Source organism: Lipotes vexillifer, unplaced genomic scaffold (genome assembly GCF_000442215.2).
Source record: "Lipotes vexillifer unplaced genomic scaffold, Lipotes_vexillifer_v1.1 scaffold33, whole genome shotgun sequence".
Classification (NCBI taxonomy): Eukaryota; Metazoa; Chordata; class Mammalia; order Artiodactyla; family Lipotidae; genus Lipotes; species Lipotes vexillifer.
In genome coordinates, this window is record NW_006791315.1 from 163564 (window position 1) to 175825 (window position 12262).

Below are 12262 nucleotides of genomic sequence, written 5' to 3' on the forward strand. Positions count from 1 at the left end.
TTCCCTGCTGCCTTCTATATAATAAACTGCCTTCTGTAGTTGGCTTTTAAAGTATATCTGTAGAGAATTTGTATCTCCTAAGAGAGAACAGACAGTAAAAAAAAAATCCATGAAGCAAGGGACTAACATATGAGCAGATATATCTTCCTGGAACACTTAACAATATTTGCCCAGATAATCAAAATGTGCTCAATTGAATTCAATATCCTAATTTATTTTTAAAGAGTTTTAAGCTCTATGGTAACTCGTTGTCTATGTTTTTTCACACATTGGACTTTTCACATGTAAGCAATGAAATGATGTGATTTTAGGGATCACAGGGGTACTCCTCTCTGACTCACGGTCCCCACCAGCAACACTGTTGGACTCAGCCTCCTAAGTCTCTCTCTTTCCCAGTAACAAAGTTGTTTCTTTATCCCTTTTTTTCTTACCTTACACCTGGTGACACAGCACTTTTGACTCATTCTCCCTCTTTGATACAGCCTCCCTTCATTCCCCTTAGGAAAGAATACATGTTCCCTGGGGACACGATCACAGGACAGTTTAGGTGATACCATCTGGTACTAAACTTGAAATCATTCCTACTATAAATCCCTAGTCATGTCAGTGACCTATGAAGACAATTTCATAGAAAACAAGAGTTAGAAGTAATCTTCGTGGTTCTAGTTTGTATCTCTAATATTTCTCCTGTTAAGGTGGATGATTTTCTTCCCTGAAAAGTATGAAACAACTCTGACTGCCCCCATCTTTGGGAGTTTCGACTCTGGAAGCCTGACGTCAGCTCCAATTTATTCAGGCTTTGTTTCTTCCACAAGGATCTTTGTGAGAATAGAATCTTGGGAGTCTGCTTAGATGGACTCCAGTTTCCATGGAGGGCCCACGAAATAGTATCCATCAGGACCCCTTTTATACCAGTATCTTTGCCATTTATAGTGATAATATCTAACTCATGCAGCATTTTATCTATATTAAGGGCCCTGTGAGATAAATACTACTGTTAACTCCACGTTATAGGTGTGGAGATTTGAGGTGCAGAGATGTTAACTAACTTACCAAGGTAACACAGCTAGTTAGTGACGGAAGCCAAGATTCTCAACTCAAGCAGTCTGGCTCGAGTCTACATTCTTAACCACTATCATCAAGTACCATTTTACTTTAAAAAACTAATCACCCAATAAGAAACTCTAAACAACAAAAAGGGGCAATGAATATGCTCGCAGCAAGCTTATAGAAAAGTCCAACTTGAGTTCCCTTCCACTTTTCTTTGGGTGTTAATGTCATCTGCTGACCTTCAGTGAGAGTTTTCCTTAGATTTCTGAAAAATGCTCACTTTTCAACTTAGCGTGAAGCCCAAAAGCTGGTGTGCCAAAATGCTGGCCATCTTTGGACGATGGAAATCTCTTGCTTATAGATTCTGCATTTGGATGTGGTTCCTTTAATTTGCCATCCAGAGCACTGCTTCTGAATCACATTACAGAGGGCTCTTGTGTTTCTAGGGCTGCAATAGCCAACACAGCTACAGGAGGTGAAATACATCTACAAAGAGAGGTTTCCCACTACAACTAGAATCCGTGGCTTTAGTGCGACTGTCACCTCACTGACCTCCCGTTGGAGGAAACTCACCGGTTGCATTTCTACATATTTTGCAGGGGTGCTGGGTATTCTTTGTTGTTGCCATTCAGAATCCACATGCTGATCATACTTATTTTGGTAGAGAACCTGGTTTTGAGATAAGGTCTGAAATGTTTGCCCCCAGCACTGTTGCTCATGCCTGGGAAATATTTGCACTGATATCTGGGAGCAGTTGTGTGTCTACAGAGATCACTCAGCCTGGTGGGGACTTGGGGACACAGGGGAGAGGACGGGAGGGAGGAGAGAAGAGTGATTTTATTGAAAACACTCAATTCTCCTCTGGCAAACCCAGGAATCCAAAGACGTACAGGCTTTCTTGGGAAAGCTAGGACAAAGAAAAAATGAAATCAGATGTGTTTGTTTAAGAAGGATAGGGAGCTGTTGCTTTCTTTATGATAAAAGTATATTATTTAAACTTTAAAACTGCTCAGATACCTTGGTTCCTTATTCTTTTTCAATAAGCTTTTACAAATAAAAACTCTGGAAGCATTAGCCTATTATCATTGAGAGTCTTTATATTAAGCAGAATTTATTTTTTCTGGATGATAACCTCATATCTCGAAGCTCTTTTATTCATTCAATTTGTACCTTATTTTCCCCTCCTTTTCTGCCTTCTTTTGAATTCTTTTTGTTTTTGAAATATGTTGTGTTAATTACTGATGTACAGCAAAGTGATCCAGTTATACATATCTATGCATTCTTTTTTATATTCTTTTCCATTATGGTTTATCACAGGATACTGAATATAGTTCCCAGTGTGATACAGTAGGACCTTGTTGTTTATCCATTCTGTATATAATCGCTTACATCTGCTAATCCCAACCTCCCACTCCATCCGTCCCTCAACCCCCTCCCCCTTGGCAACCACAAGTCTGTTCTTTATGTCCATTTCTGTTTCATAGATAGGTTCATTTGTGTCATATTTTAGATTCCACATATAGGTGATATCAAATGGTATTTGCCTTAGAATTCTTTTTAGATCTTTAAAATGGCAGTTTTCCACAGTAATGAAAAAAAAGTGCTTCATATGTGCTAGATATCATTTCAAAGTACTTTATTTTTATGAATCAGTTTAATCCTCAAGACTGTAGTGTGAGGTAGGTGTTCCTGTTTTATATGTGGGGAAACAGAGAAACCAAGAGGTAAGGACCTTGTGCAGGGTCTCAGAGCCAGTGTTTGGCAGTGTTGGGATTCAGGCCTAAGCAGCCTGGCCTCAGAATCACTTGCACTGCATTTAGGGTTCTCACGAACTTCAGAGTCAGCAGATCAGCTGGAGGTGAGGACAATAACAGTGATGACATTGGGGTAATAAGATGTTATTTATCAAATGCCTGATTATATGTTTACATAGGCTTCCTGTACCACAACTCTATGGATAGGTGATATTAAGTCCACTTTACAGATCAGTAAACTGAGGCTTAATGAGGAAAAGGGATTTATACCAGGTCTTACAAACTCTCATGAGACAGAATCACAGTTCTCAAACTCTCATGAGACAGAATCACAGGCAACCTGGGTCTGCCTGCCTCTAACCCCTCTCTTAACCACCATGCTACACTGCTTCCACTTCAATTGTTAGTTATCTTGTAATGTTCCTATGTAGTAATAACAAATATGAAATAATCAAAACTCCTCATTAAGTGATCAGTCTGTTCGGCTTCTATGATACGTGATGGGGTAGGGTGGAGGGAAAGTAGTTGGAAGGGAGAACCATATTAGCCCTCATCTTCCCTTCGTCCCTCCCTGGCTTCCAATTCCAAACCTCTAAGGGAAGAAAACAATCCTCCCTACAGACACCTCTCTCAAAACCACCACTGTGAGATTCTACTGGTTCATTTTGCTGTAAGCGCCATCCCCAGAGAGAGTTCTTTAACTGCAGTATCTAGCTGTGCACAACCCTTAATGAGAGCTGATGCCGACACTGGTCAGCAGACTGGCAGCTGAACAGACTGTTTGTTCATATCCCTCAATGAGGGTTTCCTCGTCTAGTTAATATGTGTGAATTAGAATATTTCCTTTTCTATCCACTCTGCCTCCAAAGATTCGATGAACAGAGTTCCCACATGGCTTAAACATACAATATACACATAATTTTGCACGTGGGCACCCCCTGGGATTCGGAGTATTTTGTGTCTGTCTGTCTCCAATTCCTTCCCCTCCCCTCCCCTCCCCCATGGGTTTTTTCCCCCCATTAGGCAAATGGAAGGCCCATGCCACCTGTTAGCATTACATCATTGGCTCCCCAGAACACAGTTGCACCAAAGGCCTTAAACAAAGTAGTTCTTCTTGTATTGTTTGCACTCAAAGAGCTGATATCATGCCAACTGATGTCATTGTATGTCTTTGTGTAACTGCTATGGCAACTGGGCAGGTGGGGAGCCTCCAGCTGATGTCATTGGGAAAGGAGGTGTAGAGACAGAATTTTAAAAAGCTGTATGCTGCTTTTTTCTGTGTGTGTGGTTTTCTGGCATGCATTTTTTAAAAACTAGCTGCTTTTAAGACAAATTACAGCTTGAGTACACTAAATAAGAACAGAGAGAAGTTCCCCCCCTCCAATCCACCACGCTAAAGACTTCTTTTGAATCTGTTTTGTTGTTCTGTCCTCTCATCTTATACAGAAAAGTGTAACAACTGTCTTTTTCTTAAAAAGACAAAAAGTGAATTAGGTTCCCATTACAGAACCACTGTGGAACTGTTTACTTGGATTTTATGGAGCCAAAGCTGAGCAGATTTTAAAATAACTCTTTAGTCTCTTTCGTGGAGCTTGTGATGGTGACAGCGGGCAATTTCAAATTTGTGTTTAGGTTTTCACTAAGGAAGTTTTTCTGGTGGTTTCCATTTCTTCTGTCTACTTGAAAAATGATCTCTTTAGGTCCAGAGAAACTTTTTATTTTAATCGTTTCATAGCAGAATAATAAGGTGTAAGGGCAGAAGTTAATTCTAGCAATCAATTAAAATGAATTTATAGCTGTTGTTTTTCTTTTCCAAAAGCAAAGACAGGTTTTGATACTCACATGTGGTCATAATATTATCCCCTTTGAATGATCTTTGAGTCATGACGGATCTTAATGAAAATATGACTTCCCCAGTTTATACAACTAGTGTGCATTGGCTGTGAACAGCCCTGAGACTTGGTCTGGGTTACAGCCTGGAGCTCCCTGCTGTGGTTGCCAAAGATGAAACTTGAAACGGAGAAGGACATAGGTTCAGAAACTGGTAGACAGATAGACTTCTTGTATTTATTTCAACACAACCATATCCTGTTCGCCCGTTATGTTTCCTCCTTTATCTCTTGAAACTATCAAGACAGAAAGCAAGGCATCTATCTGGGGGAGGGTGAGGTGGGTCAATGTTGGGTTCTGGTGGCTTTCAGCTTCTAGGAGATCTCCAACTTCCCCCTCTGTTCAAAGGGAAGGCCAGAGTGTATCTAGTTGGTAAGAATTAGAGCTCATTTGGTAGTTAATAATGTCAACTCTGATTTCATAGCCCTTACATGTATATTGTATAATTTGACCTCTGTAATAATCCTTTGGGCTTATGCACAAACGTATCTGACAAATATTAAAGGAAAAGTTTAAATATTAAACTATGATCTATAAATTTCCTGACTTCAGTGTTCTTTTATGCATGTTTTTTCAACTTTTGATCACATGTAAGGTGAATGTTTTTAAACTGGCTTTTTTCATTTAATATTAAACAGAAACACTGTTTTCATATTCCTTTCACAACTTTTAATGGCTACATAATATTCCATTGGGTGCACATGTCAACTTTTCCCTTTTAAAAACATGTTTTTGACCTTTCTAGAAAAATGCTGTAGCGAACATCTTTATACATCTAGCTGGCTATCTTTGGTCTGATGATTTCCTTAAGATACATTCTCATAAGTGACACTGCATTTGATGAGGGGGAGGTTTGCATACTTTATGTAGGTTTCCATTCATTCCAGACTCCCAATCACACTAAGAGGTATATGCCATTACCCTTATTTCACAGATGGGGAAGTTGAGGCCCAGAGAGAGAAATTAATTTATCCAGGTCACAGATGCAGGAATTGGTGGAACTGGGATTATAGCCAAGATAACCTGGTTCTTCCAATGTCCCTGCTTGTAACCACTCTGCTGTACTGGGAGCAAACTTGGCCTTCTGGGTAAGGTGAGCTTACAAAGAGTGCAAGGTACACACACCTACACTGCCCAGGTACAGGCAGAAATTCTACACCCAAGGAAGTCATCTGTGCCTTCCTGGGCTCCCAAAGTGCAAGGTTCTATATAGGCCACTGAGCATATGGCTCTTTGGGGCAGAACAAATTTGCTGCTAATGAAATTGCCTGATGCTTCGTGGAACTCTTTCCAGGGGAACATGCCCCAGTTTGTATAAAAAGCACATTTCCAAAGTACTGCATGCAGTGATATCCTCCAAAGTTTGTCCTCCGTCTCCAAATGGACTTTCATTTGTGTTTTGGTTTTATTTTAAAAAATGTAATAAGCAACTGAACACACTCATTCCTAAGGGGAAAGTCATATCTTCTGCCAGCTCTGAAGTTCTAGGGGTAGTCATTCTCACTTTCTGTGTTTTTTGTTCCAGGTGGACTTAGCAGTTTTAAGCAGAACCATGAAAACCTCTGTGACAACTCCCTCCAGCTCCAAGAGTGCCGGGAAGTGGGGAGCGGCGCGTCCGCGGCCTCGAGCATGCTACCTCAGTCCATCCCCAGCACCCCCGACATCGAGAATGCAGAGCTGACGCCCATCTTGCCCTTCCTGTTCCTCGGCAACGAGCAGGATGCCCAGGACCTGGATGCGATGCAGCGGTTGAACATTGGCTACGTCATCAACGTCACCACTCACCTACCCCTGTACCACTACGAGAAAGGCCTGTTCAACTACAAGCGGCTGCCGGCGACCGACAGCAACAAGCAGAACCTGAGGCAGTACTTTGAAGAGGCTTTTGAGTTCATTGGTAACTATCTCCTACGGGGAAGTCTCATCTTCCACCTTCCTTTCCTCTCTGGCTTGGGCTTTGATATCAAGTCCAAGATTTACGCCTGTGTTGCAAAAAAAGCTCCACAGAGGTGTTTTCAGGCTCTGCCACCTGGTGCAGCCAAAGTATTCTCCTAAGTCGTAACTCATCAAGTGTTGGAACCATGGTTATAAAAGAACAATAATTCAACTGGGTTGGGATCCGTTCAACTAGACCTCCACATCCCTCAAGTTCTCAGTGAAAAAGTGGCAGGGGTTAGCACTGAGATGTTCTATAACACCATCTCAAAAGAACTGGCAGAAAGTAAGAAATTGGCGGCCAGAGCAGGCATCGTGGGTATGTAGTCTACTGGCGTCCCTAGGCACTTTGCAGGGAGTAAAATACAGCCGGCCCTCTGTATCCGCGGGTTCCACATCTGCGGATTCAACCAGCCACGGATCGAACTCGCGGATACAGAGGGCTGACTTTCCTATGCCATTTTATAGAAGGGACTTGAACATCTGTGAATTTTATCCAGGAACTAATCCCCCGCGGGTACCCGGGGCCAGCTGTATTGTGAATATGACACCGCTCCAAACTCACCCACATCTCCCTTACTTTGAGTTAAATTAATTTGCCACTGCTTGAGGCCAAAGGTAGTGTTTGCTGAAGGATTGTTTCTGAAGGATCTTTTTCAGAAACATAATGCTGTAGTGAACATCTTTACGCATTACTCAGCACAGAGGAGAGAAAGAGCGGGGCGGGGGGTGGTAGTTTTTCCCTTCTGTTTGTTTTGCCTCAGTTTTTAAACAATGGGTAACAAAAAGGCTTGAAGTTGAGTGCTCATGAGATGCTACTAGATTCCCTTAGTTTACCCCAGACTCACTGAAGTAGGAAAGATCAAATTGTATAGCCCATGTAGTTACCAAGGAGAGAAAATTCTAGCAACAGCAGGCTTTAATCTCTAGAAGGAAGCAATGGCCAGCCTAACCCTAATCTTAAACTTTAACTTTCGCTGCTTCTAAGCCTCAAACTGTTGCAAGGCTCAAATTATCACTGGGGAGTACCTGACACCCAGCAGGTACTCAACAATTTTTTTTCTTTTCCAAGTGATTCCAACCTTTCTTACCGCAAAAGGGTGACCCAGTACTTTTCCTAAATATTGTAGCAGATTGTTACTGGCCTCTGTCCCAAGAAGAATGCACTCATGTTCAGTGCTCCTTTGTCAGAAAAAAAAAAGAAAAACAAACAACAACAACAGCAACAAAAAACCCTTGGATTTAACAACCATTAGGATGGGTGGATTTGCTGTAGAATTGGCAGCTCTGGTCACTTAACCCAGGTATTTCCTTGCTAATTGTGCCTTTATTTATTGCAGGACCATAGAATGTTCAATCTGGAAGGAAATTCTGAGTGGTCACTAAAGGGACCAGAGCCTAATGCTCTTGACTGCGAGGCCAGGAGCCTTTTGGGAACACACTGGGGCAGTGTTTACAAGGCTCTATTGGTTCTCAACGGGCAATGATTGTGGATGCAAAGATACCTTAGATTTTTTATTAGTGATATGTGAATCAAACCTTGAGTCCCAAGGAAGAAAAGTTTGTCACCAAGTAGATGAGGAACTTCCCGGTTGATATATGATGTTATGAGTGCAATTTTATCTGAGCTAATTCCAGTTGGGGCAAGTTAAGAAATTGTTTTTCGGGCTTCCCTGGTGGCGCAGTGGTTGAGGGTCTGCCTGCCGATGCAGGGGACACGGGTTCGTGCCCCAGTCCGGGAAGATCCCACATGCCGTGGAGCGCCTGGGCCCGTGAGCCATGGCCGCTGAGCCTGCGCGTCCGGAGCCTGTGCTCCGCAACGGGAGAGGCCACAACAGTGAGAGGCCCGCGTACAACCATTAGGATGGGTGGATTTGCTGTAGAATTGGCAGCTCTGGTCACTTAACCCAGGTATTTCCTTGCTAATTGTGCCTTTATTTATTGCAGGACCATAGAATGTTCAATCTGGAAGGAAATTCTGAGTGGTCACTAAAGGGACCAGAGCCTAATGCTCTTGACTGCGAGGCCAGGAGCCTTTTGGGAACACACTGGGGCAGTGTTTACAAGGCTCTATTGGTTCTCAACGGGCAATGATTGTGGATGCAAAGATACCTTAGATTTTTTATTAGTGATATGTGAATCAAACCTTGAGTCCCAAGGAAGAAAAGTTTGTCACCAAGTAGATGAGGAACTTCCCGGTTGATATATGATGTTATGAGTGCAATTTTATCTGAGCTAATTCCAGTTGGGGCAAGTTAAGAAATTGTTTTTCGGGCTTCCCTGGTGGCGCAGTGGTTGAGGGTCTGCCTGCCGATGCAGGGGACACGGGTTCGTGCCCCAGTCCGGGAAGATCCCACATGCCGTGGAGCGCCTGGGCCCGTGAGCCATGGCCGCTGAGCCTGCGCGTCCGGAGCCTGTGCTCCGCAACGGGAGATGCCACAGCAGTGAGAGGCCCGGGTACAAAAAAAAAAAAAAAAAAAAAAAAAAAAAGAAAGAAATTGTTTTTCTTTTAATGGGTAGTATAAGATATGCTTAGGTTCTAAGAGGATTTTAGTCAAAGCACCCACATTCCTTATAGATTATTCAGGTTTACCTCGTGTTTTAGAAAGAAAACAAAACAAGTAATAAATAGAATTTAACCTCGAAAACAATTCCGCATCATACCCTGCACAGGCACAATATTTTATTCTCATTGTTATATATCATTGGATAAACTGAAATCTGATAGTCTTGCTTTAAGGAGAACACAGCCGGTTTTAGAAACATAATAGCATTCACAGACAGTCTAATATAAACTAAGCAGAATCTAGGTTTAGGGTTTAACTATGCCAGTTTAGTTATTCCTGAGTCAGGTGATATTATTCCCATATCTCCTGAGCCTAGTTAGTTACAATTATTCCCATTATTCAGATAGGAGGATTGAGGCTCTGGGGAGTTACAAGGTCCACCACAAGGTGGAATCATGGTCAGACCTAGCCCTTTGTGGCTCATCTTCTTACCCCCATTCTTCCCCATCTTGATGTGGAGGTCCTTAAATAGTGTGTGCTGAAGAGAAGAAATTGAAAACAGGAGATACTTTCCTAAAATACTGTTATCTATAGGAAGCAAGCTAAATTGCTGAGCTTTTAAGATGAAAATTTGCACAATGTTTCTTTTCTTAATCTACTAGTGGGTAACCAGTAAAAGTAGTTTTTGTTAGAACAGGACTCTCCTTTACCCCTCCTTTCCTACTCTTCATCTAATTGGTATATTTTCCGGGGATGCTTTCTTTGGGATGCCTTTTATTAGAAGTGTCATTAAGAATCCATTCAGGCAGTGCCCGAGAGCTATTCTCCTTGGCTTTTAATATACCTGAAAAGCTTTAAAGTATTGTCTTCTTCAATTGCTCTGGATTCTGAGCCATTGCTGTTAATTCCTTCATCTTCTGCATCATTGCCATGTTGGAAAGGCATGTGTAGATGCAGAGGGGGTTGGACAGTTCAGATGTAGGTGACACCCTATGCCTGAGAACTGCAAGTCTTTAACTTTGCAACAATAGGGTTTGATAGTGAGAAGCTGAACGTAGTAACTTCCTAGTTGAGTTTTGTTCCTTTAACCCCCTTCAGAGTTTCCTAAGAGTGAAACTCTTATCCATTTAGTACCAGTTTCTGCACAGAGCAGTCCTATAGTATAAAAAAAGAAATGCTTTTTCTCTATCACAGGTAGGAGAGACATTGTTAATGACACTAGTTTTGACAAGTGACACAACATGGTGATGGAAATTAACACCCTGAGTCAGAGAGGTCTACTTAACCAGTAGCTTGTTTGACTATTAGGCTAATTGTGTTGTGGTTCCAACCTCAGTTGGCCACCGTCACCTGTGAAGTCAGCTATTATTGTGAATGACTCCTTTACCTAGTCTTCTCTTTAAAGGTAGAAATGTAGCTTCTTATTCATACTAATATTGCTTTTAGCCAGTTCTGGAGTTTGTGACATAAACATACACGATTAACTAGTAAACTATACTTAGTTTCAAAGCCATTTTAATGTCTTCTCTCTCTACAGAATATGGCATTGTCAAGTCTAGATAAACATTAACCTCTCTCCCTCCATCTCTCTTTCTCCTTCCCTGCACCTCTTCCCTTTCTCCCTTGTTCCAGAGGAAGCTCACCAGTGTGGGAAGGGGCTGCTCATCCACTGCCAGGCTGGGGTGTCCCGCTCTGCCACCATTGTCATCGCTTACTTGATGAAGCACACGCGGATGACCATGACTGATGCTTATAAATTTGTCAAAGGCAAACGACCAATTATTTCCCCAAACCTTAACTTCATGGGGCAGTTGCTGGAGTTTGAGGAAGACCTAAACAACGGTGTGACACCACGAATCCTTACACCAAAGCTGATGGGAGTGGAGACGGTTGTGTGACAATAGTCTGGCTGGAAAGGATGACTGTTCTCCATTAGGAGACGAAGAGGAAGGAGGATGGATTCTTTCTTTTCTTTCTTTCTTTTTTTTTTTTAGATGGGGTAAAGTTTGTGAATGGAAACAAACTTGTTTAAAACTTTTTATTTTTAACAAGTGTGAGAAGAATTTAACTTTTGATGCCGTTGAGATTTACTTCCCGCCAACTGACAAAGCAGGGAGGCTAAAGACGTAATTTTTCTTAAGTCAACAATAAAAATATAACAAAATTTGTTTCTTCCCCTTTTCCTTTTAAGCTATTTGTAGAGTTTACGATTAACTAGTCTGTGCAGGTTCATAGACCGAAGATACTACACTTTAAACCAATTAAAAAGAACCCAAAGTACGTAGAAAAGACGTTGAATCATGAAGACCTAGGATCTGCCTGGGCTGTCCTTACGAAAACAAAAAACCCAACCAAACCAAGCCCTGCTGTGCTCAGTGGTGCAAAGAGATGATCAGGGCAGCTTAAGTGGTCTAAGAACCCTTCACATTCTTTAAAGAGACAAAGGATACTGTTGATTTTATGTGTTTCATACTCTGGATTACTTTTTCCCCCTCTCTGGGTTTAAGAGATTTTTTGAAATAGCAAGGAACTGACCATTATACCATATGCCTTCACTGGCTTCTTGTGCAATAATATGGTGTTTTGAGTGTGCAAGTGAGTTAGAGCTGGCAGCTGAATGATAGACAAATAGTGCAAAGTTGCCAGCTTGGAGCTAGAAAGGAATTAAACAAAACCAATTACTTTCTTTCCCACCTTTTTCCTTTAACTTTTTTTTTTGATTTGATTCTGGTTACAGTGCCATAAACCTTGTTACATATGTATATCAGAATGTAAAAAAAAAAAAAGACAAAAATTTATTTAAAAATATTTTTCTCAAAAAAAACTTGGTGTGTTTCTGTTGATTGTGTAAAAATTTATTTTCATTATATAAATGAAACTCATTTGGAGATGTGTCTTTTTTCCTTCTCTTTTCCTCAGTTCAGGTTCAAGCACCTCATAGCTCCAGTAACTTGTACGTGTAACATAATTGGAAATAAACACACATTTTTATAATGGGAAAGAGAGATGAGGGAGAGACAGTAGTCTCTGGCCTTAGTGCGAAGCAGAGAGAATTAGCAAGGGAGTGAAAAAAGCTCCAGTCTGCCTAGTCATGATCTCCTCTATTGCCACAGCCCTGCCCTCCAC

The 12262-nt window shown here is 41.5% G+C and overlaps 1 protein-coding gene across 4 annotated transcripts in view; it reads left to right on the plus strand.

Annotated features, from left to right (window-relative positions):
- DUSP10 (dual specificity phosphatase 10) overlaps positions 1-12024 on the plus strand; it is a 40736-nt gene extending 28712 nt beyond the window's left edge. For 2 of the 4 annotated variants that reach the window (XM_007464315.1, XM_007464314.1), the window contains 2 exons: positions 6220-6591; positions 10769-12016. In XM_007464315.1, coding sequence (XP_007464377.1) covers positions 6324-6591; positions 10769-11034 — 534 coding nt within the window. In that variant the 5' untranslated portion in view covers positions 6220-6323 and the 3' untranslated portion in view covers positions 11035-12016. Of the gene's footprint in view, positions 1-6219; positions 6592-10768 lie in introns of all 4 variants that reach the window. The other 2 variants (XM_007464313.1, XM_007464316.1) reach the window with 2 other exon arrangements.
- The last annotated feature ends 238 nt before the right edge of the window (positions 12025-12262 follow it).